Source organism: Ictalurus punctatus, chromosome 2 (genome assembly GCF_001660625.3).
Source record: "Ictalurus punctatus breed USDA103 chromosome 2, Coco_2.0, whole genome shotgun sequence".
Taxonomy (NCBI): domain Eukaryota; kingdom Metazoa; phylum Chordata; class Actinopteri; order Siluriformes; family Ictaluridae; genus Ictalurus; species Ictalurus punctatus.
In genome coordinates, this window is record NC_030417.2 from 25,844,161 (window position 1) to 25,871,129 (window position 26,969).

Consider the following 26,969-nt stretch of genomic DNA (forward strand, 5'->3'; position numbering starts at 1 on the left):
GACTAATGAGCAACCTACACATTTATCGCACATTATTTCAATTATATTGCGCTGTAATTTCCAAGAAATTACATGTCCTTGGAATCTTTTGATTACCTTTATTTTATGTGTGGTCTAGTTTTTATTTGTTTACAACTTTGTACCACTGCTTGTTTGCTGTATTAGTGCTTTTTATTCAATATTAATTGTATTTTGTTTGGTTGCTGTAACCGTCAACTCCCTTTATGGACTCAATAAAGAATCAACATTTTATGGACTCAAAAAAAAAAAGAGAAAATAATTAAGAATTCATTAATATGTGCAGTAATATGTACAAACAGATCATGCCTGATCCTATCAAATTGTATACAGTAGAATAAGGAAAAAAGACAGCTATGTGCAGAGATTTTTTAGCCATTAGTGTCTAAACCCTTCAGTACATCCACAGAACTCAAGATCTTATTTATATCATAATGCAAAATTCATTGGTAGCAAAAACAACAACAACAACAACCCCTAAATAAATAAAGTAACTGCATCATTGCTATGATGTGAGAGGAACAAAAATTAGCTCTTTTAAGGATTATTATTTTTTTTTCATTTATTTCATTCATAAATAAAAACATTAATTTATCCTGTACGTTCTATTGTATAACTTTTTATAATTTATTTTCACTACTTGCTATTTAATTATGCAACACTTTGAACTACCACATGTAAACTACTGAAGAGCTTTATAAAAGATTATTATTGTTGTTGTTTTTGTTGTTGTAATATTAATAACAGCAGCAATAATAATAATAATAATAATAATAATAATAATAATAATAATAATAATAATAATAATGATGATGAGTAGTGGTAGTAGTTTATCCACTACTTATTAAAGTGTATTTGTTACATTTGTTGCTACTTTTATAAAGCAGTAGTTTATCCACTACTGTAAACTGACACTAAAAGGATATCCGAGGTCGCATACTACAATGCTAAGAAGTATGGCAAGGAATTGTTCATCCCTTCTGGCGTTGCATATTCTATAGTACTGTAGTCGGCTGTTCTGGACGTACCCGGAAGTTTGCCTTATGAAATATTAGTTTAAAGACTACACCCACACTAGCAGTGACCAATGACAGAGCAGGCCGTTCTTTTGGCCCCGCCCTCTTGATGACAGGTCCAGTGCGCTCGCAGTCGCTGTGCTGATGAGTGCAGTGGGAATTGGCGTTGGCATGAAGCTCGCCACAGGGACAAGCCGAGGCACAGAAGGAGCGGCTTTGACATTATAAACAACAAGAGACATGCTACTTAGGGTTTTAAAATAGGACATTTCTCTGCGTTTTAATATGGAACATTAAACTCGAGCAACCTTTACAGATATACAAGTCGTGTTCTTCACGAACATAGTTTTAGGTCTATTATAACGTGTTATAACTGAAGGAATATTGAGCATTTTGAAGGTCGGAAAATGCAGAGGTAATAGTTTGATGAGATTTTAATTAAACATAAGATGGACGCAGTTGCACCTTAGGTTTCTGGTCGGACTTTGCTGTGAGAGATGGGAAAATGGGAGTTAACCATGGTAAGGTTACATTTATTGTTGCGTTTGTGTCAAGAGTTTTAATCTACTAATACTTTGAACAATCTCTACTAATGCTACTGCTCACAAACCCAGCTGAACACTGTGGCTTCTTTAGATGTCTGATTAGGACATAAGTAATATACTGCAATCAAATGAATGCTCTTGAAATAGTCCTCCCTCTCCGCACACCTGTCCTTCATATATCACCGGTGTGTGTGTGTGTGTGTGTGTGAGAGAGAGAGAGTGAGAGAGAGAGAGCGAGCGAGAGTGCAACACTTGGAGGGAACACAGAGCACTTTTGTACCCTTTTTATAGTTTGGGTTGAGAATTGTAGAGTTTGGGTTGGGGTATGAAGGTAGAGTTTGGGTTGGGGTATGAAGGTGGAGTTTGGGTTGGGGTATGAAGGTAGAGTTTGGGTTGGGGTATGAAGGTGGAGTTTGGGTTGGGGTATGAAGGTGGAGTTGGGGTATGAAGGTGGAGTTTGGGTTGGGGTATGAAGGTAGAGTTTGGGTTGGGGTATGAAGGTGGAGTTGGGGTATGAAGGTGGAGTTTGGGTTGGGGTATGAAGGTAGAGTTTGGATTGGGGTATGAAGGTGGAGTTTGGGTTGGGGTATGAAGGTGGAGTTGGGGTATGAAGGTGGAGTTTGGGTTGGGGTATGAAGGTGGAGTTTGGGTTGGTGTATGAAAGTGGAATTTAGGTTGGGGTATGAAGGTGGAGTTGGGGTATGAAGGTGGAGTTTGGGTTGGGGATTTAAGGGGGAGTTTGGGTTTGGGATTGAGAAGGAGTTTGGATTGGGGAATGAAGGTAGAGTTTGGGTTTGGGGATTGATGGGGAGTTTGGGGAATGAAGGTGGTTTCCACAAGCTTGCATTACTTTTTCACTGTGATTGAATGCGTATGAGCTAAGTACAGAATTTGCATTCATTTGAATGTTTCTCTGAACATGTTGCTTAACAGACTCCAGGTTGGCCTTGTTGACAACTGAGTTGTGTTGCACGTTTATTACTGCAGGTTATTTATTCACATTGCCTGCCCTCTCTCTCTGATCCATGTTGTTTCTGTTCCTTATTTCTTGTAAATGCTGTGTTAAATAATGTAGCCTGTGCATGTTTGCATGTGTATAAGGATATAAGGATTAAAAATGATGTTTGCAGTTGACCCACCACACAGATCCCCTATGCTATCAACTGGTTATTCCATAAGAAAAAAACTGCTGTTTTTAATACTGATAATGTTTCTGTAGTTCTGACGCAGCACTGCTTTCTTTCTCTTTGTGTCATTGTGTAATGGTGACGCACAGCCAATGCAAAACTCCCCCATGGTTGATTTGTCTTTAGGCCATAGGCATTATGTGCTTTTGCCTGACCACTTTGTGCCTTTGTCTCTCTGGGACAAATATGATCCATCAGTGTGTATAAAAGCAGATTGTTCTGCAGTTTGCATTATTGACATTGTGACTCAGTGCTTGGCTTAAGGGCCTAATGATCTGATTTCAACATAAATACCCACAACTGACTTTTGAATTTCTTTTGAGTCACTAAAATGGTATTATCCAGTCTAACTATCCAGCTTAGCAGCGTTGTATACAGTGCATGCAGAAAAGAATCTGGATCATTTGACCCACATCTCTTATTTGTCCTAACTCTCTTTGTTCCTGAACATTTCTTCAGCCAGAATGCTCTGATCTGACGCTCTGATCAGTAAGAACGTAATAATGAAGACGTGTGTTTGCATACCAGTCAATAAACCACGTTATTGGAATGTGTCAGATCACCATATGATCTGTGTGTCATGTGAAAGAACAGAGATTTGTGAAGTGATAGAGTTCAATGTTATGCTGTACTTCTGGCTGTTCTTTCCATGCCTGCATGCTAGAGATGGAACTTGACACTCCTGACCCAGATTGTATCAAGCACGGAACCTGACTTGACCTTGCACACTATGGTCGAAATTTGTAAGTGAAGGCTACGTTTTGTACATTTTGGATTTCTGATCAGAAGGTCCAGAGTTCAGAACCCAGCACAGCTAAGCTGTAATTGCTTGGCCCTTGAGAAAGGCCCTTAACCTTCAACTGCGCAATTGTACGAATGACATGAATGTAAGTCACTCTGGATAAGGGCGCCTGCCAAATGCCACAAATGTAAACATATGTGGTCTGGACCCGGTTTTGGAGGTTGGGAATATAGAGCACTTGGCCTGTTTTATTTAATTGTCTGTAAATGTCAGTTTCAATCTTATTTATTTGTGTAGCACTTTGAAGAATAGATATTGTCACAAAGTATCTTTACAGAAATATGAATGTACATTTAGATCTCTAATGAGCAAGCCAGAGGCGACAGTGGTGAAATGACAGACTCCCTGAGATGACATGAGGAAGACTTCTTAAGAGGAACAAGACTCAAATGGGAGCACATCCTCTTCTAGGTGACACTGGATGGTGGAATTATAAATCATTCTATAAGTGTACACTTTAAAGTCAAATGATTAATTACCCGTCCCCATTTTCTATTCGATCAAGCTAATGAAGCTCTTCAGCAGAACTGAACATCAAAATCCAGATGTGTTAGAACTGGATTATAAGTGTTAGCTGGAGGTGTGGAGATATACAGCAACTAAACAAACAGCTGGTAGAAACATTCAGTTGGTCTTGGAAATTAGTAGTGTTCAAAATTCAGGGAGCAAGGACAGATTTGATGTTTAGTGTTAATGCATGCTTATTATTATTATTATTATTATTATTATTATTATTGCTTCTGATGCCACCCACGTTGTCCTTTTCAACATGGGTGGCATCAGAAGCAATAAATGTTGTGTATAATAGATGTTGTGTTTTAATGTTCCAGGTGTTTCTTTGAACTGTGGCAGCGTGTTTCCTAACGATCCTTCTTTGGACTTGTTGGATTCATTAATTTACATTAAACAAAGGACACCCTTAATGCATATTCATCAGAAACTATAATGAACTCTTGTCCTCTCTTGAGCTGGAGATCAATGGCTTGCAAGTGGCTTGCACCTGAGATCTGGCAACCAAAAGTACAGAAATGTTCACATCACATGTTCTTAATAGTAAAATATAAAAGCTTCTGATAGTAGAATACATGCTCAGTGTGGCTCACAAAACAGATATGTGTAAAACATTTCAACATTTTAATATTCGAATATGTTGACATGGTTATACTAGTTTGATAAAAAGTGACCAATATCACGTCCTCATGTTGTTAAACTTTGTAGCCATGACCATCCCCTGTCGAGTTGTCATCTGTGGACACAGTGGAGTAGCCAGAAATTAATGTCAGAGGGGATGAGGACATATGATAAATAAAATAATTGTGTGAGCTGTACAATTAGAAGTGTGAGCACGCTCACACATTTTGGGTGGATGTCAGATGCAGTAGAGGCACAACTTACCATCAGATAATTTTACCATATTAATAATGTTTTTGTGTAGGAAATAAACTAAAAATGATTAAAATAACATGCTAGTAATATTATGGAAATTACATTAAAAAGCTAGATCTACTGGAAAAAAAGCATGATTTCGATTTTGGTTAATATTGTTTCTCACCATAGTTGGTGGTAGGCACCAAAATATGATTAAACCAATTAACACGCGCTTGTTTTACGTTTTATGAACATCACTATCGCAAAATAACTGCAACACAGTGTTATTTGAGATGTACATAATTAACTGTGCTGAGTGTGTGCTATGTTAACCTCCTTATGAATCAGCACAGAACTGTGATAAAATATTTCAGGGGGTTTAAACCTGAATCCACCCTCTATCCACATTTGTGTGGACTCATTTGTTTGCCTTGCTGTTGTTTCTGTCCATATAGCTTGACACTAAAAGACCATAAACAGTAGTCTAAAACAGCACAAGTGCTCATTATGAGCTTTTCTGGTGGTGTGCAGTTCGGTTACTCAGCAGAGACTTGTGATTCATGTGTTGACTTGTACCGTACCGTCTCTTTTGCTGACATCACTTGTTGGACCAGATCTTTGAGGGGGTTAGTGTGTGATGAGACTCTCTAAGTGTTTGCTGTGGGTTACATGGCTCTTCTTTTAGCTGACTGCCCAGCCCTTGCTGTTGTTCCTGCAAACAAAAGAGCCTAGGGGCTGCAGGTAGCTACTGGTTCGACTAAACAAAATGGTTGGAAATGGTTGAAGTTCCTATGAGAAAATGGTTTCTCATTAAAAGTTTTATTTCAGGGAAGACTTTATCTACAAATGTCTGCAGTCTACTGTGAAAAACTATGCTTACTGTACATACTAAATCTGTGCAGTAGCAGTGGTGTACAGTGTTGACGCTATTTATGATTTCAGGGTTTTTGGGTGGTTAACCGTTGTGGTTTTCTAGAGCGGTTCTACTTTTCTAAAAGAATTACTCTCTGAATAGGGTTCTAGATAGAATTATGTTCCTTTAATGGTTCCTCAGGCCATGTCATATCAGCATTTTTGTGAGTACATGAAGGGCCAAAAACTATGCTATTATGCTATTATGCATATTATGATTTTATTGTTTTTTTTATGAGTTATTTGTTTCATAACAATGACAAACAATCTTATTAATTCCTGCCACAGCTCATTTCCTCTATTATCTTTGCTAATAACATGCTATATGTCCTTAGTCTCCCACTCTCCATTCTTATTTCAGCATTTTTTTTGTCATTTGGGGTCAAACATTATATTAAAGGTCAGTTAACATCGGAGGCAGTTCTGAAGTGTTATTAGATGTGCACACATGAAGCAGATATATATCTATATTCACCATCAAGATTTTTTAAAATCCATAAGCACTAGGGCTGGGTGAAATGACAAAAATATCATATCGTGATCCTGGACATTTCTACAATACACGATGCATATCACGATGTATAATTTAGCTAACAAACTGTCTGCAAAAGAGTAGTAAAATAAACAAAAAACGTTCAACTAACTTTGATACTTTTTTTTTAATGCCTATTAAGGCAAAGAAGATTAAGATTTGTTTTTTAATGGCGTCAAGTCAACAGCATCCATTCAGTATCATTTAATTAGTAATTATTAAAAACATTTTTAAAAAATCCATCACCATACCAATTATATTTCAGAATAGTGTCACAATATCGTAATCATTTTTCACCAATATCGATATTATATCAATATCTTCCAGCTCTAATAAGCACTCTGCTCTCTGTTGCAGTTGTTTTAAACTCCGTCAATAAAAATGAATTGAAAGCCCCCATGTCCACTTTTTTCTGTTTCCTTTTCTGCAGTATTCTGTGTGCATCTCAGTCTTGGTTTAGATGCAAACACTACAAAATACAAAATGGTTTATACTGCAGTGTATGCCATCATGTAAACAAAACATGAGCTATATTTCAGCCTGCAGTCCTACAGGGGCACTGTTTTGACTGACACAAAGTGTAGCATGGAAAGTCCCTCTGGATAAATATCATAAATCAAGGGGACATACATAATGCTGAAAATATGTTTGTTGTAAAAAATACATTTCTTATATATATATATATATATATATATATATATATTTGTGTTTGTAAAAAGATTTGTGTTTAAGATTTCACTGTTTCAGGTTTTAGATTGACAAAACTCACCAGTAAAAACAATAGCCTAGATTATCCCTAAATGTGTATTTATGTCTGTTTTATGTCTTATTGAAAGACTTGTTTTGTGTGTGTGTGTGTGTGTGTGTGTGTGTGTGTGTGTGTGTGTGTGTGTGTGTGTGTGATCAGACACAGTATCAGACACGATGGTACATATAATGATATTACATTACACATGCTCAAATCAATATGTAAAAGCTAATGTTCCAAAAACTTTGCCCATCCATGGCCTAAGTACATGGATACTGCTGCAAAAAGGAAATGAATCCATTCATATTTTTCACAGTTATTCTTCTTCTAAGCACTGTAGAAAGTCTGTTGGTTTTTAAAAAAAAATATATTTTGGCAAGCCTGGGTAGGCATAGTGCAGAATTGAGAACATGGCTCAGTATGAATGCAAGTAGTTGATTTAGCTTATAGTAATTATAGCTGATGGTACTACATTGAATATTTAATCAGCATATTTCTTGCTTTAAAAAAAAATTCAGTCACAAAGTTACACTTACAAAGTTATTTTAGCTGTCTAGCACAGTATATTTGCGTATATTATAGACCTTCAGCTTTCAGCTGAGGGTATTTCCATCCAAAGCAAGTGAACAGTATAGAAATTATAGACGTGTATTATTCTCTCATTATTACGCTTACAAGAAAGCAGATTAAAAGATCCAGAGTTGATTTCAAGTGTGGTATTTGCATTTGGAATCTGTTGCTGTTAACTTTCAATATTAAGTCCAAAGAGCTGTCACTGCCAGTGAAACGATCCGTCATTAGGCTGAAAAGTCCGACAGATAGCAGAAAGGTTAGGTGTGGCCAAAGCAACTATTTGGTGCATTCTTGATAATGAAAGAATGCAATGGTGAGCTCAGGAACCCCAAAAGGCCTGGAAGACCACAAAAAAACAACTGAGTTGGATGACAGAAGGATTCTTTCTATTCCTGGTGAAGAAAAACTGATGAGATCTGATGAGATTTTTACAGATCTGGAAGCCTTTTTTTGAATATCTTGAAGGTGATTACTGATCGTTGATTTCAACACTTTGGATATACTCTTTAAAAGGTTTCTTCACATACCCCAGCATGTCAGGAAGCTGGGGTCAGAGTGCAGGGTCTGTACAGTGCCCTCCACTAATATTGGCACCCTTGGTAAATATGAGCAAAGAAAGCTGTGAAAAATTATCTTTATTGTTTAACCTTTTGATGTTTTGTTAAAAAATAATCACAAAATTACTATTATTGGCACCCTTTTAGGCAATACTTTATGCTGCCTTCCTTTGCCAAGATAACAGCTCTGAGTCTTCTCCTATAATGCCTGATGAGGTTGGAGAATACATGACAAGGGATCTGAGACCAGTCCTCAAAACAGAATCTCTTCAAATACTTCAAATTTCTTTGCTCATATTTACCGAGGGTGCCAATATTAGTGGAGGGCGCTGTAGGTATATGTACATGTGTAGATGTTTCTGTATATGTGCCTATGTATGTATAGATAATACATTTATTTATTTATTTATTCATTTTTTTTCTTTCTTTTTTCGCTTCTGATTGTCTGGCATACTGAATCAGTAGAAATAAGCAGGACTTCATCACTCAGTGCATGCATGCACAATTTCAGCCTTAACTGAAATCTAAGGTTTGTTCTGTTTGTGGTTTTATATAAGGACCCAGTTCAGGAGTGGGGTGAGGAGTTTGAAGATGGCGCAGTGTTTGGCATCACACTGCGCAGAGAGCGAGTGCAGCAGTCGGGCGAAGCAGCCGAGGCCTCCCCCTGCTCTGCGTACGTTCAGTACCGTACATCTAAAATCCGGAGGCTGAAAGCAGCCACCCTGAACCGTGTGGTGGATCACCTGTTTGATCCCTGCTGCCAAGAGCAGGACTATGGGAGGATACTGCTTTCTACATACCGCACCTTCATCAGCACCAACAAACTCATCGAACTGCTTTTGCAGAGGTCTGTGTGTGTGTGTGTGTGTGTGTGTGTGTGTGTGTGTGTGTGTTTACATACTGAATGCATGTGTTTATGTGTAGGTTTCATGATGTGTGTCAGAAACTGCTGCACAATGGGTGTACATCTCAACGTGTTTTGCATCAGTCTGTTTAGGGTTGCAACTAAAGATAATTTTCATAATTAAAGCATAATAATAATCAGCTGATTATTATTTTTTGATTAATCAACTAATCAGGTGGAGAAAATAAAACTAAATTTCAATACCTTTTTTTGTTTATTTAAAATAAAATACACAAACAGAGTGTCACAAATATAAACTTTAGATTAAAACTTTACATTAACACAACTGTTTGTCCAGTTTATATATTCGTCACTTGATGATTAGATTTCTGTCTGATTGTGATTGAGGTCATGTTGGGCATAAAAGGGAATGCTGACATTAACAGTAAACTGAAGAAATAAATTTTCATTGACGTGGTAATCTGCAAAAGCTAGTGGCGTTGCATAATGTGCGTTTGATGTCAAGTGCCATCAATTGGGATACGGCTTATACTTCCCGTCAGTAAAAAACCCCTGCTAGTGTTCCATTTAGATGATAAAGTGCATAGTGCATAGTGTAAGTGTATAGTTCGTAATTTGGGACAGAACTTTGATCTGTACTCTCTGATGCGTGTTTTTGGAACAGAAATAACATAGTGAGTTAATGAACCCCGTTCTGTGCGCAGACCGACTAATCGATAATGAGATTCGTTAACAACGTTTTTCATAATCGATTATTATCGATTAGTTGTCGCAGCTCTGATTCTGTTCCATCCGAAGTTCCTGCTTTTTAAGTTATTATGCGTATGTAATTATTCATCATGGCATTTCATTACTAAACTGTTACCTTGAACTCAGACCCCATGACTGATCCCCCTGGGACCCTTCTATTCCTGGAGGAATTATGAGCCAACAGTGATTTCTCATGAAATGTTGACAACACAATCAGGGCTAGGCTTTTCAAGAACCCTGTACTTGTGTGCCATAAGCCTCTTTTATCTCCTCTTTACTTAAAGCAGTCTCTGCATAGTAGCAGAGAGGTTATCATCCAAATTCTGCTCAAATTTGCCTTGGAAAAAGGTTGGAAGTCTTACTAAAAGGACAAAATTTGCATAAAACATCACTTGCAGAAAGACAGTGTTGATTACTTACATGCACTGTAAGATTCCTCATAGATAAAATTTCTGTATCCTGTGTGTGAAGATAATTAACACTTGGTTACATATTACATGTGTTATGTGTTGTATAATTAGACCTAGATGAAGCCTGATTTTATGTAAATTAATAGGATAATGTTTCTGTAAAGAATTTAAGAATGAGTTTAATCAATGAATGAATTTGAATTAAATTAGAATTTAGGCAAAAATTGTCCATGTATAACTTCTTTTCTCTCTGAAATAGAGACAGTCTTGACTCTGAGCTGGACAACAGCAAGTGTCATAAGAGGTAAGACACAGTATGAGGGTGCAGGTTTGCACCTCTGAAAGCCCTTTTAATGGAAATAAAGGAAAATGCTTCTCTCTCTCTCTCTCTTTTTTTTTACACAATCTGAAAAAAGTGAATTTCAAGGTAGACTATAACTGAGAGGATAAAAAACCCAGCTGAGAGAATAGGGAAAGGCTTTGGAGGTAGATATGAAGGCAAAGGGTAGGCAAGTCATCAGAGACACTTGTTTTACATTTATGAATGAAGACTTCAGTCAGTGTCAGGGTTTTGACATAAAGCTATTTCTTTAACTTTTCCACTGGGGGAAAATCCTCAAGGCAGAGCATCTTACACTTTGTGGTTTCTCAGTTATGTGACAACCTGCATTTTTTTTTCTAGTCTTCTTAATGTCAAGAGAGAAAAAGAGAAGCTGGTGAGGGAACAACTGTTTATAGCTGTTATAACGAAAGTGATAATGGGAACGGACTTGTTTTCTGGATGTTTCACAGCATTAGATTTAACTATAAATGGATAAAAATGTTTATTGTTTCATAAATAAAAAAATTATCATTGACAAATTACTGTGGTATAAGAGGAATTAAACACAATAAACATGCTGCTATTAGAAAATGAACAATTTTGGTATTAACTAAATTCTTATTTACTCTAAGCTTCTATTTATCAGAAACTTGTCTGATTTTCTGCAAGCAAATACTCAGCATTTTTTTCTTGTTTTTAGCTCTCTATGGATTCTACTTCAGACATGGTTGGATGAGTTTGCTGAGGATTTCAGGGATCCTCCAATGCACTCTTCGTTGCGCTTAATGTGCCTGCAGCTGAGGCGACACACATCTCTTTTGGTCCTAGCCAAGTGCTATGAGGATCTCCTCAAGAAATTCCAAGCAGAAGGTCAGACATTTGCTGCAACACTGTTTACTTGGAGTCCTTAAGTTATATAAGTCAGCTATATTATATACAGCGGAGATCAAAATTAGAGAACAACCTACAATTTCCTAAATTTCATGGTCACTGCTTAGTCCTATTTGAAATTATCCTAACAGGAGTAGAAGGGCAGTTTTTAAGTATATTTCATAAGTTAAATATATTCTGAAGCCCAGTATAATAAATATAAATTAAATGAGACATTTAATTTACATGTACTGATCAAAATGATCAAAATTGGAGAACACTTTCAGATTCCTCCCAGTTATTGCTGTTAATCTGGCACCTGGTGCTAATTTCCTTAATTACTTGAGAAACCCTGTTTGACTGGCAGCGTTCCTGTCAGGATAACTTTCCAATTTCACTGACTTTGCAAGATGGTGAGTCACTCCAAGGTGACTGAAACCCTGTGACAGCAGGTTGTCCAGATGAAGGCCAAATGGATGACCCTTTCTTCTTCTCAACAGTAGTTGGTTGATCCAAATCTGTGATTTCTAGAATATTGCAGCTTTACAATGGCACAAATTAATTCAAGTCCCCCAAAATGCAAAGGCACGGGGGATTGGTTCAAGACTGCAGCTGGAATTGCTTGTCGGTTCAGTGCTGAACAGGGTAAGGATCTGTCTCGGCATCCAGTGTCTCGCCGTTTAGGAGAATTCCGACTGAATGCCCACTCTGCAGTGACCAAGCCTCTCATCAGCAGAAAGAATCTAAATGCTAGGCTAAACTTTGCTGAGGAGCATGTTGTGTGTACAGAGAGAACTGGTCCAAAGTTCACTTTAGTGATGAGAGGAAGTTTAATTTAATTGGGTCCAATGGGAAACATTATGTTTGGCGTCAAACTGGGGAAAGACTGAACCCAAAGTGTGTAAAAAAGTCAGTGAAAGGTGGAGGAGGAAGTTTCATGGTTTGGGGGCCTGTTTTCTGCAGCAGGAGGCCTTTTATACAGCTACATGGCAGGGTGAATGCAAATTTTATCAGAACCTCCTTCGGCAACATGCGGTTCCTTCCCAGCATCTCCCCTCCGAGCATCTCCTAATCTGCCTGCAATTTTCATGAAAGACAATGCCTCCTGTCACACTGCAACATGGGTAAAGCAATTCCTTGAAGCTAGAAGCTAGATCAGTTCAGAGTCCTGATCTAAATCAGATTGAAAATCTGTGGAAAATCATTGGCGACAAAGTTATGGCTAAGAAACCCACTACAGTTACTGAACTGTGGAAGAGACTGGAAGTGGACCAAGGTCACACCAGAGCAGTGTGAGAAACTAGTGATGTCCTACAGCCACAGATGTGCTGAAGTCATTCAAAGCAAGGGCCTCTACACTTCCTATTAATTTGTGGCAGCTGTAACGCTGATATCAGTTGAAATCATCTTTCGTCCTACAGCGGGTACCATTCTCTAATTTTGATCACTGTGTTTTCCAAAAAATAAAGGTTTTTGTTGTAGTGCCTTGGTTATTTAGTAAAACATGTTAGTAGAACAGTGGTAAACCCACAGCTAATGTTCCTTCATATTTTGAGCGATGAAGATTAACAATATTTTAGAAAAATCAAGTGTTTATAAATTGTTCTCTAATATTGATCGCCACTGTAGAGCTATTATATCCTGACACAGTGTAGCAGTGTCCAATAACAAGCCTAACTCGTTCTTTTCCTCTCAGATGCTGCGAATAAAGATCAAGCTGGTGGGGAACAGGAGCAAGAGTTGAATCAGGGAGAGAAGGACTTGGATGATGTAACCAATCAGGCAGACTTCATGGATTTCTCTGTCACAGAACTTGCAGAACAGCTCACCAAACAGGATGCAGTGAGTGTCAATAGTTACATTTACATGCTAAGCCAATAAACCCAATAATAATGTATTAATGAAGGGTTTATTATTCTGAATGAACTCTTGTATACATGTATACAATTAAATATGAATAACATAGACCAGTCAGCCCTGTGATGGATGCATCCTGTTCAGGGTGTGTTCCTGCCTCAAACCTGGGATAGGTTCTGGATCCACAATAAAATGGTTACCGAAGATGAATGAATTAACGTCAGTCAAATTTCTGTCTAATGAATAGAGGTGGATAAACTGTTTAAAACTTTGGGATCTTTTTGTTCATTCTGCACAGTCTAGGTGTTTGGGTTAGATGTATGCCAACCAATTTCAACTCTTGGGGAAAAATATGTATGTTATAAAGTTTAAAATTATTTAAAAATAATTAAAAGGTTTGATGGTGGTGGGATGGACATCTGTGGCCTTCTGTTTAGCGAGTATAATGTGAAATATCTTATGTTTTGCTCAGAATGACATTTGGAAAGCACAAGCAAGGTGATTGAACATGCTGAGCTAATGTTAGCTACATGTTGTATTCTGATCAGACTCACAAGCTTCTTGTTGTCATGGTAGCATTGACACCAATTTTTTGAGTGTGCATAAATTGGCTTTATATTACAGTCCCTCCAGGATTTAATACAAAATCAAGCAAACTCCGCAATATTTGGAGGAGCTTGCGATTTTTCAAAATTATTACTGATTTTCCACAGATTTGGGCCAAGACGTATCATGCGGGGTCATCACAGTGGACATTCAGCCTAAGCCCTTCGGCTTACCTGCATGAACATGAGTACTGTTAATAGGTCTCATTTACTAACAAACATCACTGCAAAAGATTGTGCAAAACAGTTTCAGTTCCAATTCAAGTCCACAAATTGCGTCACAAATTATGGAGGAAAAAAAAATCGCGGAGAAAATCTGTGAATTCCTGTACGGACTGGTATTAAACGTAATGAGATATAAAAAAAAATTTAAACAAATTGTTGCATTTATATTTAAGTTCATTCTGAAACTGTACTCAGTCTGAATGAATTAAAACTGATAAAGGTCAATGTGTGTACACATAACCAGTGGCAAATTTTCCACATCTGTTGGGTTTTTTATTATTTGTAAATGACCAACAACCTTCTAAACTTCACACTTCTCTGTACGGTCTTATAGGAGCTGTTTGTGAAGGTGGTCCCCTTCCAGTGTCTGGGCTGCGTATGGTCTCAGAGAGATAAGAAGGAAAACCTCTCGCCCACCATTCGTGCCACCATCTCCCAGTTCAACTCTATTACTAACCGTGTCATCACCTCACTGCTTTGCCCCTCCACCTCGCCTTCTTCCACTCCATCATCCACTCCAAACCAGAGAGCAAGAATCATCGAGAGATGGATACGAGTTGCACAGGTTAGATCAGTAATGTTTTGATTATTCACTTTAAGCAACTTTCAGAGTAAAATTCTGTTTAAAATGCCTGATTTCACTGCACCTTTGTATCCCATGGTGGATTTTCAGCTCATTGGTTACACAGTATTTCATGATCATGTAGGGGGTTTGAATGGTCACTTGAATCCATCACTGTCTAGAAAGCAGATGATATTTTTCAAATTTCAAGGCAGATGATACTTTTACACCATCTTTCATTTGCTCCCACAGGAGTGCAGGCAGCTGAAGAACTTCTCCTCCCTGAAGGCCATTTTGTCTGCGTTGCAGTCCAACCCGATTTACAGGCTGAGGAAGACCTGGGATGCGCTGAACAGGTGCACATTAAACCAACACACACTTACATGGTTTATTTAGCTGAGTGTTATATTAAATGAATCATATTATTTGTGTAATTATGACATACCCTATTTCTTGGAACTGGGTCTTGATTTCTCAGCAATATTATGTAAACTGGTTTGGGGCCTTGGTGGAAAATGACTTGGAGCAATTTGTAGGCATTGGCAGTTTTATTGAAACTATGTTTAAATCTGACTTTATATCTGCTTTTTTTATCCAGAGAAAGTGTGAGCACTTTTGAGAACCTGTGTGAAACTTTCCCAGATGAGAACTGTGTGTTGACCAGCAGAGAAATCCTTGTGGAGGTTAGAGAACACACACTCATAAGCTGTGATTGCACAGTACTGTGCAAAAGTTGCCTTCAGAATAATGAAATTAAATGTTTTTACATAAATAAAATACCGTAAAGAGCAGTAGTAGAGAGTAGTAAATGAAACAAAGTCAATATTTGGTGTGACAAAAAAATACAAATAAAAATAGCAGTCTACGGTACAATTAGTGCAGTTTTATAAGGAAATGAGCTGTGTTACTGAGCATGTTGTAGAACCGGTCACGGTTCTTCTGGAGAATTTGATTGTCGCATTTGCTTCTTATTTTTGCAGCAAAACCCAGCAACCTTCATTGTACTTTTTTTCCTCTGAAAAGTGTCTCTTGCATAATATACTGCTTTCTTTAATGACATACAAACATTTTCCTGTAAAATTTAATTTTGCGCTAGAAAACCAATGTTTGGGAATCTAAAATGTTTTTCTATTGACTCGATAATGTAGAAGTCATAAAAAAACAACTATAACAAAGTTTGTATTAAAAAAATAGGGTGCCTAAAACCTTTGCACAGTACTGTATGTTAACAAATGTCTAAAACATCACACCATGTCATAAACACACCTCACACCCACTGTTAATATGTGTCAAGACTGTTACCTGTTATTAAATATTAAAACTAGCTTCACATAGCGATCAAGTGTTTATTTTCACATAGATACACACACTCAGAAGCTCTATTAGTACTTGTTTACACAATAGCTATTGTTATTGTCGATCCAACCGCCATGGTGTTGTTTCAGCCATTCAGTGTATCAGCAGGTTCAGGTTCTGTTTTTGGAAGTAAGGTGTGTTAACCACTGGAGATTATGATAACTGAATCGATAGTTTGTTCTCTATTCAGAACAAACTCTGAGGCTACTTTTGGCCTTAGTGCATTGAAGTGATCTATTTCACAATGCACAAGCTAAGGTCTATATTCAGGTTGCAGCCATATTCCGAATATGATGTTTACTGTACATGTATACAGGCATCAGAATATTCCCGTACACATGATTGTACTGAGTTGCCATTTGTAAATACCTAGCCTACAGCTAAGCACTCACATTTCCCTGTGGACTGAGCATGCACATATATCTCCTTTCAGTGGATTTCTGGTGTTTACATGAAACAAATTTCTGATTAAAACAGGCATATTCCAGGGGTGGGAATCAGAATATTGTCTTAATCTGAATCGGGCAATCAAATTGCGGCATTTCCATGACTAAATATTAATTAGAATATTGCCAAATTCCGATTAATATCAGAATATTGATTTGCGTGTAAACATAGGGAGTGATGCACATAGAAATGGGTAGCTTTGTATCTACAGTATGTAATCAGGCTTTGCTGATTTTCTATTACTACATTTTTTCCCCTAGTCAACACCCTAGTGTGTGTGTGTGTGTGTGTGTGTGTGTGTGAGTGTGTCTTGGTTATCTGATAACTGTTTCTAATGTGTTTTAGGATGGGAGCCAGGCAGCCATGGACAATATTTTACCCAAGACATCCAAGCAGTGTCCCATGTCCAAACAGATGGTAAAGTCCTCAAATAATCATGCAAGCACATTTCTCTAATTATAAAAAATGAAGGAAAAGGTAACTGAAAGTCAAGCAGGAATGTCCACTATTGGGCTCTTAGATGCCAGTAAACTAGACATTAAACAGAAAAATTTCTGTCTACTTGGAGTTTTTTAGGGACCAAATGTTCTGAGAGAAATGTGCGGTTAACCACATCCTCATCTCTCTCTCTCTCTCTCTCTCTCTCTCTCTCTCTCTCTCCTTCCCTCTCTCACTCACTCACTCACTCACTCACTCACACACACACACACACACACACACACACACACACACACACACACACACACACACACACACACACACACACACACAAAAGCTTTCCTAAACAACATATAGCCACTTTGATGATTCATTGCATTGGAAATTGAGATCAAATTAGTTTTTACCGTAAGCCTGTAGTTGTTCTATGATCTTCGTTCTAGTTATACACTATATGGCCAAAGGTTTGTGGACACCTGATTGTCACAACCATATTTAGGCCCTCCGCAAACTTTTGCCACAAAGTTGAAAGCACACAGTTGTATAGGATGTCTTTGTATGCTGTAGCATTACAATTTCCCTCCACTTTTCTTCAAAGTGAGGTCCATGGTTTGCCAAGGTTGGATTATAAGAGCTTCCACAGAGCCCTGACCTCAATCCACTTGAACTGGATGCGGAGTATACTCCAGGCCTCCTCACCCGACATCAGTGCCTGACCTCACTAATACTCCTGTGGCTGAATGGACAAATCCCCACAGCCACACTCAATAATCTAGTGCAAAGTCTTCCCAGAAGAGTAGAGGTTATTATAACAGCAAAGGGGGTATTAAATCTGGATTTGGGGCGTGGGATGTTTAAAAGCACGTATGGGTCTGATGGTAGGGTATCCACAAACTTTTGCCCATATAGTGTATATTATTGATCTATCACTGTCTGAGAACTGACGTTTTGTCAATTACTAACTAATTCATCCTGTTGCTAATGTCACTTTTTCTGTAGAGCACCAACAATGGAGTCGTGCCTTACCTGGGAACATACCTCACTGTACTCACCATGCTGGATACAGCACTGCCTGATACTGTGGAGGTAATGTCTGAAATGCTACTTCAACGTCTCCTTGACTGTATGAGTGAGAAAATCATGTTTGTGTTATTTTCCTTCTAGTGAGTGAACATTTTGCCCAAAAATGACTGTCAGTTTAAAAACAGTGTCTGATTCATAGGCTACAGTAGAAGGTTATAAGCAGATAGCATTTCTTTTTTAAAAGGCTCTACTATATAAGTAATACATTGTGAAGTTTCCTATTCTTATAATAAGCATCTCATTATCTTATAATTCTTTTTTTTTAAACAGCGTGACTTCATAAATTTCGAGAAGCGCAGGAGGGTGAGTGTCTGGCTTTCTCTAACGATTGACTTGGGTGTTACGTTGCACATGTTAAGATTACACACTGGTGTGCTTTTAGAGATAAGACTTTTCTGAAGTCATGGAAAATCTTCCAGCAGGGGTGGGCGATACAGACCAAGTTTTCTATTGCTATGTTATGAACATTTTGAGTGGCATCAGTATATGTCATTGAATACACAATTCGCTATCTACAAATGACAGCCAAAAGACATGAATCTATAAATGTTTTTTTTTCCCCCCACTTATACATTCCTGTAAACTGGAATGAAACAAATCAGAGATCAAATAAATAAATTTAAAAAACACCAAGGAAAAACATCTGATGTTCTTAATATATTACTAAAAGGTCTACATTGTTAACTTCAAGCCAGTATTTTTGTTTGCATTTTGTACATCAGTTTCCTTTGATGTTTTTGCTGAACTTCAGTACAAATCGTATTTGAAAATCTTTGTTGCTTTACAAATTCTACCACTGTCTCATTTATACTGGTATACTGCCGAATACTAAGCTCCACTATCCCATATTGAACTGTAGGAAGGGGTTTCACAACTCATAGCTTTGTGAAACATCTATCTAGTTCTTCTGTAATTCAGGGAGGTCCAGTATAATCTCATAACTGCTTGGTTGTACCTTGTGGAAGCAAGATGATACATTGGCCCCTACCCAATGTCCCCCAGCAATGATAGGCTCTATACACTTGTATTTTTATTTTTTTTGCAGGAGTATGAGATTTTGTGGCAAATCCGTCAACTCCAAGCATCCTGCTCTCAGTACACTTTACCAGACCATCCTCAGATTGCAGCCTGGTTACAATGTCACAGTCTGCTCACGGATCAGGAGAGGTGAGATTCTATGTCCCTGCAGGGGGGTTTTGTATATTGTTTGCTTATTGATTAAATAGATGCCGTTCTATTTGAAGTTCAACTTCAAACTTCAAGTTCAACTTCCTATAGCTTGAACCAATCTAGCCATTCTCCTCTGGACTGTCTCATCGCAAAGGCATTTCCACCCACAGAACTGCTTGTTCACGCAATGTTTTTTTTTTGGCACAGTTCTGTGTAAACTCTGTTATGAGTGAAAATCAAAAATATTTCTGAAACACTCAGACCAGCTCATCTGGCACCAAAAACCATGCCAATTGTGTTGCTGCCACGTGATGTATGGGTGTTCCTGATAAAGTGGTCAGTAAGTGTATTTTATAGTGGAAACTTCATGAATCTCATTTTTCCTGTATATACGTCCTCAGTTATGAGTTGTCCAGACAGCTGGAGCCTCCACTTGACAGCTGTTCGCCGTCCAGCAGTACAGCCTCAAATCACGTTTCACTCACCAAAAGGCTCACTTCGTGAGTATGAACATTCACAGAAAAGCATCTTCTGATTTATGCAACAGCAAGGCATAAAATACACAATACAGCATCTCATACTGTATGTGGTTGTGTATGTGTGTACGTATGCAGCCTCCTGAATGTGACTGAGACCTCCAAAAAGAATGCTGACCAGATTAGTGTCTCATCTTCTGGATCCAGCAGCTCTGAAATGGAGGATCTCTCCACAAATCAGTCATCTCCTCTTGGAGCGCAGGTACTAAATAAACATCTATCCTTCTACCCAGCACAGCACAGGTAGGCAATTTCCCTGCTGTAATATTATTAAGCATGGTCAAATAGTTAAATCTTTGAGCAGAGAATTCACCAAGCAATGCTGGACTTTGGCCCTACTGGACTGGAGTTGTGAACTGCTTCCTTTGCTACAGTAAATCATCTAAAGCACTAAACAGATTATTATCTTAGATCATCATCTTAGATTAATATTTGGAGCATATAACACATCTGTCATAATCCTCAGATTTATAACATTCATTATAATGTCTCTTGTCTACTTGACATCCTGTTACAACTTAACTGGGCTTGACTATGGAATGTACTTCATTTTATATTAACTTGGATCCTGGCACTTGACTAGAGGGCTGTTTTTCATAGTCAACAGCACTTGAGCAAAGCACAGTTGTCTCAGTACATCACCCATCACACTCCCTTTGTAAAGAACACACTGTACTTGAGACCCACTCTCATCGACACGCAATATTAGTATTGCTAGACTAAATTAAGTCTAGACTAAAAAACTAACGTGAACAGTGTAGGGTGTGATAGAACTTTTGGACCATTCTGAACCAAATCTGTATAATTCAGTTGACATGACACATCACATTCCTTCTTTCTCCTTCTAGTCGCTCTCGAGCTCCTGCCAAAACATGGCTGACAGCGTTTCTACCTCTTCTCCTACGGGCTCTTCTAGCTCCTCCACCAGCTCCAAGGCTGACCTCATTCTCTCTCCACTGTTGACTTCGTCAGCTCCATCCAAGCCTGGCCATAAGCGCTCGGTTTCCATGACCGCACTGCCCCTGTACAACAGGCAGGTGGCTGACTCTTGCATTATTAGAATCAGTGTGGAGAGCAGCAACAATGGAAACATGTACAAGAGCATCCTGGTGAGCACTGAGAATCCAGAAACATTTTGATGAATTGGTAATGAACCAGCACTATACTATAGTAGCTAATATTGGAAAGTTGGACATATGAATGTATAATTTTGCTCAGCACATAACTGGATCATCTGGATATGGTCAGCATATTTCAGTTTCATTTTGGATAAAATGTATAATGTGTAGATGTACAGCAAATAAGGCCTCTATTCCCACATGTACAAAGCTTAATCAGTAAGCTTCTTTGTCAGAAATGGGTGTTTTGTTTCCAATACATCATGCTAGTACTGCTTTAACACAATATACACATCACTGCAAGTCAGTGGTAAAAGGAAAAGAGAAGAAGGGATAGTACTGGGACAAACTGAACCAGAAATCCAAACTATCATGGATACAAAAAATCTGGTGACAAATATGATGACGGCAAATAAACAAAAGAAAAACAATCCTAAGACAAACTTGCTTAAACAATTCACATTAAAGGTAGTTCTGAAGTATCAAGCTTTCATTTTAATCGCATCCACATCAACTTTACAAACAATTGCAGAATGATGGAGTCTTTGGATGTCTTTTAAAATGTGTTCACATCACCAAAACCACGTCGTATGTAAGGTCATTAGAAAAAAAAGTAATTTAAGTTTTTGGCTATGTAGCTGACTGCTACAACTGGTATAAAGCCTCAGTTTATATTTTTCACATGCCACAATATCATAATATCAAAGACCTACATTTTATGTAGGTCTAAGTTAATCTTAATGTTGTGTGTGTCACAAACAAGTTTTATCATAAAGGAGACCAGTAGGCTAACCAACAGGTCTAAACTGATATTTTATAAAGTGTTAAGTTTTACACACCATGTTTTGCATGAAATAATTTTAAAAACTACACTTTTAACACGTTTAACAAAATGTGTTGGGGACAAATTCTGGACACATGAAAAAGTGTAGACATGTCCCCAGTGTCCTCAGCACAAGTTAACCCTATGCAAACCAAACTTCTTGCAATATTTGTAATATTTGGTGAAGTTTGCCTCACATTCTAGTAGCTGTCAATAAAATATCTACTCAGAGGGTTAAATACAGTTGATGTGCCTCTGGCTCTGTAAATGGAAGAAAGAAATCAATTATATGGACCACCATCATTCACCCAATTAGGACAAGGACTCATGTCTACCTGCACTAACATTTAGGTATTTGAGCCTAGGCAGGATATGGAGTAAAGGGTGACAGGAGGGGCTGAACTTGTTTGAATTGTAGATTTTGAAACAGCTAGCTTCAGCTAACTCCCACCAAATTGAGACCTTTTTAACTTAGAAATACAGTGCCTCCACAAATACAGTGCTTTCCCATTCCTCCTGCTGTGCAAGTGCAACCTTGAGCACATGATGCTACTACCATCGTACTTCTTACCTAGGTGTATTAGTTTGTATTAGTTTGTATTAGTTTGTGCCAAACATTATGCTTTGGCAATTGGCTCAACTTAAGTCTCATCAGACCACACAATCTTCTTTTTTTCCCCCCAAAGCTCTCAAATTTGGGGGAACATGACCTTTCTCAGAAGTGGCTTCCTTAGAGGTCAGATCTGTAAAGAGCTGATGATATTGTTGAGGTCTGCACAGGGTCTCCTATTTCAGCCAGTGAGCTCTGCAACTCCTTCAGTGTTGTTGCTGGACTCTTGAATACTTCTCTGGCAATTGCCCTTCTTGCCTGAGCACTCAGTTTGACCTGATCTTGGTAGTGTCTGGGTTGTGCCATATATTTTCCACTTTGTTCTGATGGATTTTACAGTGCTCTTAAGGTTCAAAGCTGTTCAGCTGCTTTAAGAACCTTATCCTTCTCCTTTATTTGATTTCTGTAGGGTCTCTTAAAAAACAAAAACAAAATCCCATTCTAATACAAAATTCTTAATTTGATCTTGCAATACAGCAAAAAGAAACAATAACTGGGTGATGAATACTTTCTGGAAGCACTGTAGTTTGGCACCAGGTTAGTTTGTTCTATTATGATCACCACTCTTTCACTGTAAATAGCATACATCTTTATAAGCATTCAGTGCAAATGAAATAAGAACCAACCCATTTTTATTTTGGTGTGAGATTTTGGGATGATGTAGCTCCACAGTTCCTCAAAGTACCAGTAATGTCTATATAGTGAGTAGCACCTGTGTGCCGTTTCTGGGATTGATACAGACAGTAAGCCTAAAAAAAGAACTCTATATTGAAATTATTGAAAAAAAAATTTCACATTAGAAAAAAATACCACCCGATTTTCTACATTTGTGATGGTGTCAGTGACCATGGCCATGTTGTTTCGTAGCTGACTAGTCAGGAAAAAACAGCCCAAGTGATCGAGAGGGCCCTGCAGAAACACAACCTGGAGAATGCCAGTGTACAGGACTTCTGTCTTGTCCAAATGTTGGCTCAAGGCAAAGGTGAGTGTAAATAGTGTTAAACCTCTCTTAAAACTTACTACCACAGTTACTGTCCTGTAACATTTATTTCTAATGGATTCAATTGTATTTCCAGAGCTGATCATTCCAGACAAAGCCAATGTCTTCTATGCCATGTCTACTTCAGCCAACTATGACTTTGTTTTACGCCGTTGTCCAAAAGGCCAGCGGAAACAACTCGCACGCTCAGCATCAATGTCAGCAGGCCGGTCTACGAAATAGCAGCGCTCTGGAAAACTCAATGAGAAGAAACTGAATTTGCTTAAAAATCCGCACAATACTGAAATGCCACTGAACTCGTTATGATTAAAATTTTATATCCAAAATGTACATAGAATATATGTATATAGTCAAACATATTTATGCTTATTTAATGGTAGTTATTTGCTACTTGACAAATATTTTTCTAATAATGTTAATAAGTTAATATCAGCTTGCTTTGAACTTAACTGAACACTGTTTTCACTGTTTTCACATGGTTCTAAACTGCCAGAAATGTAGAAGCTTTATATTTATAAAGATCTAATAGTGGTATGGGTTGTAGCAGTAAGATTCCTAATCCTACAAGTCATCAATGTCTTTGTCACAGAATTGCAGCAGCTACAGTACCCGACTGCGTAAAGTGCAGCTCACATGGCCTGAGTTTCACTAGTTTCACTGTCAGTTTCTGTCAAACTGAGCATGACTATCACCTCAGTCAGTTGCAGTCTTTGCATACCAGGTTACATAATTTAGAGCTTCATAGTAATGTACGATTCATTGCCTGTACTGTTTTCTCATAATGCATACTGAAGTTACACAGTCACTTACAAGATACTTCTTTTAGTGTGGACCTGAAATTCATTTCTATACTAGTGAAGGTCTTTTCCCTGATTATTTGCATCCTTACTGTTTATATTATACAACATAGGTAATACTTAAGAGGCTGATAAAACTTAATATAAGAAAGGCAAAGCAAATCTAGTTGAGTATGTAACACATGTAGACATTACATTAACATTTAATGTCAAAGGCCATGTTTATACCAATAAGTTTCTTTTTCTATCCATATATCTGATGTTTTGTTGATCTGTTCAGTTTTTATTATTTGTAGAACAACCTGCCTTTTAAAAGTAAGATGTGATGCCTCCCTTTAAAGTAGATATAGGTGATAGAGGCAGTCATTATGTTCCCTTCCCACGGCTCAGCACCATGATGATATATCGATTGGGCGTGTACGTTTGTGTGTGTCGCTCTTGCTCTCTTTCTCTCTGTGTGTGTGTGTTTGTGTAAGATAAAGGTACTGCACTGACAGGCGTAGTGGCATTCCACCATCACATTGTAAGAGTGGTAGAAGTCTAATCAGCAGTTGCTGCACTGTTCAGCAATTCCACTGTAATGTCTTGCACTTTCATCCACTTGTTCCTGACTCAGGCTTTACAGAATCTCTGCCACTGATGTCTTCTGATGTTATTCTTTAGTGCTTTAAAATAACGTTCAATTTCTGTGCAATTATTATCGGAGAGATATATTTTCTTGTTCTTAACCACAAATGTATTCTTTGATTCTGCTGTTTAAAGTAGATTTTTTTTTCTTCTCAAAAAAGAGAAATATTGTTTAGTATCCGATTAATTATTCTTAGGAGAATCACAAACAAATGTGTAACAGATTTTGAGAAGAAATCATCACACTGATTATTACTGTATTATAGTGTACTGTATTTTAGACTTATTCTACTCTGCAATTCATAGCATTTCATTGGTTTACTGTACATACTAATTATGCATGTACATGTAGCACTTCTCAAAAGATTAAAATGAACTTAAACATTGTATTTTGTTTGCCTGTGATTTGGATATAAATTTCGTGCACTTTCAATAATCGCTTTATACTGATCAGGGTCATAATGGATCCAGAGCCAGGGAGCACTGCACGAGAGAGGAATACACTTTGGATGGGATGCCACCTGCCACCCATCCCCCCGACACCCCCCCAACACACACACACCCACCCACACACACACCCACACACACCCACCCACACACACCCCTAGAGGCCATTTATCTTAGCCAATCCAACTATTAGCATATTTTTTGGGAGTTAGGAGGAAACAGGAGAACCCAGAGGAAACCCATGTGACACAGGAGAACATGCACAGAGGAGAACTCCACACAGACTGTCACCTGAGCTCAGGATCAAACTCCGGATCACAGTGCCACCCTGACATCCTGTACATAAAATGACATTTTCGAAATATTTATCCTTTTTTGAAAAACTTGAATTCATAATTCTAAATCATGATACACTCTTTAACAAAGGGTTTCTTGAGGGTTCTTTGGATGATTAGTGGTTCCAGTTTTTTAAAGGGATCTACAAATCCTCTCTGAAAGTGAAACACTCTGGTCTGGCGGTCTACATAAAATAGTTAAGGGTTCCCTAGAATGACATCCTGAACCATTTAGGGTAAAATATGGACCTATGTACAGTTCCCTCTGAAATTATTGAAATGGCAAGGCCAATTCATTTGTTTTTGCTGTAGACCTAAAACATTTAGGATCAATGTCAAAAGATGAATATGAGAAGAGATTTGAGAAATTTAGCTTTTATTTCCTGGTATTTATAAGTAGATGTGTTAAACAACACAGAACATAGCACATTTTGTATCAGACCACCCAAACTTTAGGTGAGCAAAAATATTGGAATATGTGACTAACAGGTGTTTCTTGTTACTCAGGTGTGTCCTGTTAGATCAATTGTTTCAGCAGTAAATAGCTCTGACTATCTGTTCTTGGTTTTACCCTTCAGTTTCACTTGTGAAGACTGCATTTGTTGTTAAAAAGGAGAGATGTATATGGGAGAAAAGCAAGCCATTTTGAAGCTTAGAAAGGAGTTAAAATCACACAGAGCCATTGCATAAACATTGCACATATACAATACAACAATTCAGAATGTCTTGAAAAAGAAAAGAGCCACTGATGTACTGAGCAACAGACACGAGTGGGTCAAGTCAATCACCAGACCTTAAACCAATTGAGCATGCATTTCACCTCCTGAAGACAAGACTGGGGGAAAAAACCCTCATGAAACAAACAACAACTGAAAGTAGCTGCAGTACAGTTCTGGAAAAGCAACACAGTGGGTTAGTGGGTTATGATTTACTTAAATTTCCTTGACGTCTATCTGTTCCTATACTTCTGCTCACCTAAAAATTGGGTGGTCTGCCACCAAAGGTGCCATGTTCTAAGTTGTTTAACACATCTAGATGTAAATATTAGGAAATTAAAGCTGAAATTCCTATCTATTGTCTCATCCATCTTTTGATCTTAAACCCAAATGTCTTCAGTGTATAGCAAAAGCAATAGGATTGACCTTGCTGTTCCAATACTTTCACAGGGGACTGTATTTAGCCAGAGACTGGGCAGTATTTGGCTCCCAGTAAAATTTTGCACTGATTATAAGATACCATTATTGACCTATAAAGTACTGAATGCTCTCGCGCCACAGTACCTGAGCGAACTTTTGGTATTTTATGATCCACCATGCCTACTTCGATCAAAAGATGAAGGCTATCTGTTGGTACCTCAAATAGTGAAGGCTATAGCAGAGCGAAGAGCTTTCTTTTACAATGCCCCACAGTTATGGAACAGCCTTCCAGTTAGTGTTCGGGACTTAGATACAGTCTCAG

The 26,969-nt window shown here is 38.0% G+C and overlaps 1 protein-coding gene across 1 annotated transcript; it reads left to right on the forward strand.

The window, feature by feature from the left end:
* The first annotated feature begins 1,165 nt into the window (after window positions 1-1,165).
* LOC108258078 (ral guanine nucleotide dissociation stimulator-like 1) lies at window positions 1,166-25,118 on the forward strand. The gene is made up of 17 exons (XM_017456397.3): window positions 1,166-1,555; window positions 8,816-9,105; window positions 10,543-10,587; window positions 11,306-11,475; window positions 13,172-13,317; window positions 14,497-14,727; window positions 14,977-15,080; window positions 15,323-15,407; window positions 16,873-16,944; window positions 17,965-18,051; window positions 18,319-18,351; window positions 19,094-19,215; window positions 19,620-19,718; window positions 19,833-19,956; window positions 20,603-20,863; window positions 23,173-23,287; window positions 23,382-25,118. The coding sequence occupies exons 1-17, from the start codon at window positions 1,532-1,534 to the stop codon at window positions 23,525-23,527; spliced, it is 2,154 nt and encodes a 717-aa protein (XP_017311886.2). The 5' UTR covers window positions 1,166-1,531; the 3' UTR covers window positions 23,528-25,118.
* Window positions 25,119-26,969: the final 1,851 nt, after the last annotated feature.

Excerpts from the sequence above, each read along its gene's own strand:
- LOC108258078 (XM_017456397.3), top strand. The coding sequence starts at position 1,532 with ATGGGAAAATGGGAGTTAACCATG. Across the intron at positions 1,556-8,815 it reads GAAAATGGGAGTTAACCATG|GACCCAGTTCAGGAGTGGGG; the intron begins GTAAGGTTACAT and ends GTTTTATATAAG. Across the intron at positions 19,957-20,602 it reads CATCTCCTCTTGGAGCGCAG|TCGCTCTCGAGCTCCTGCCA; the intron begins GTACTAAATAAA and ends TTCTCCTTCTAG.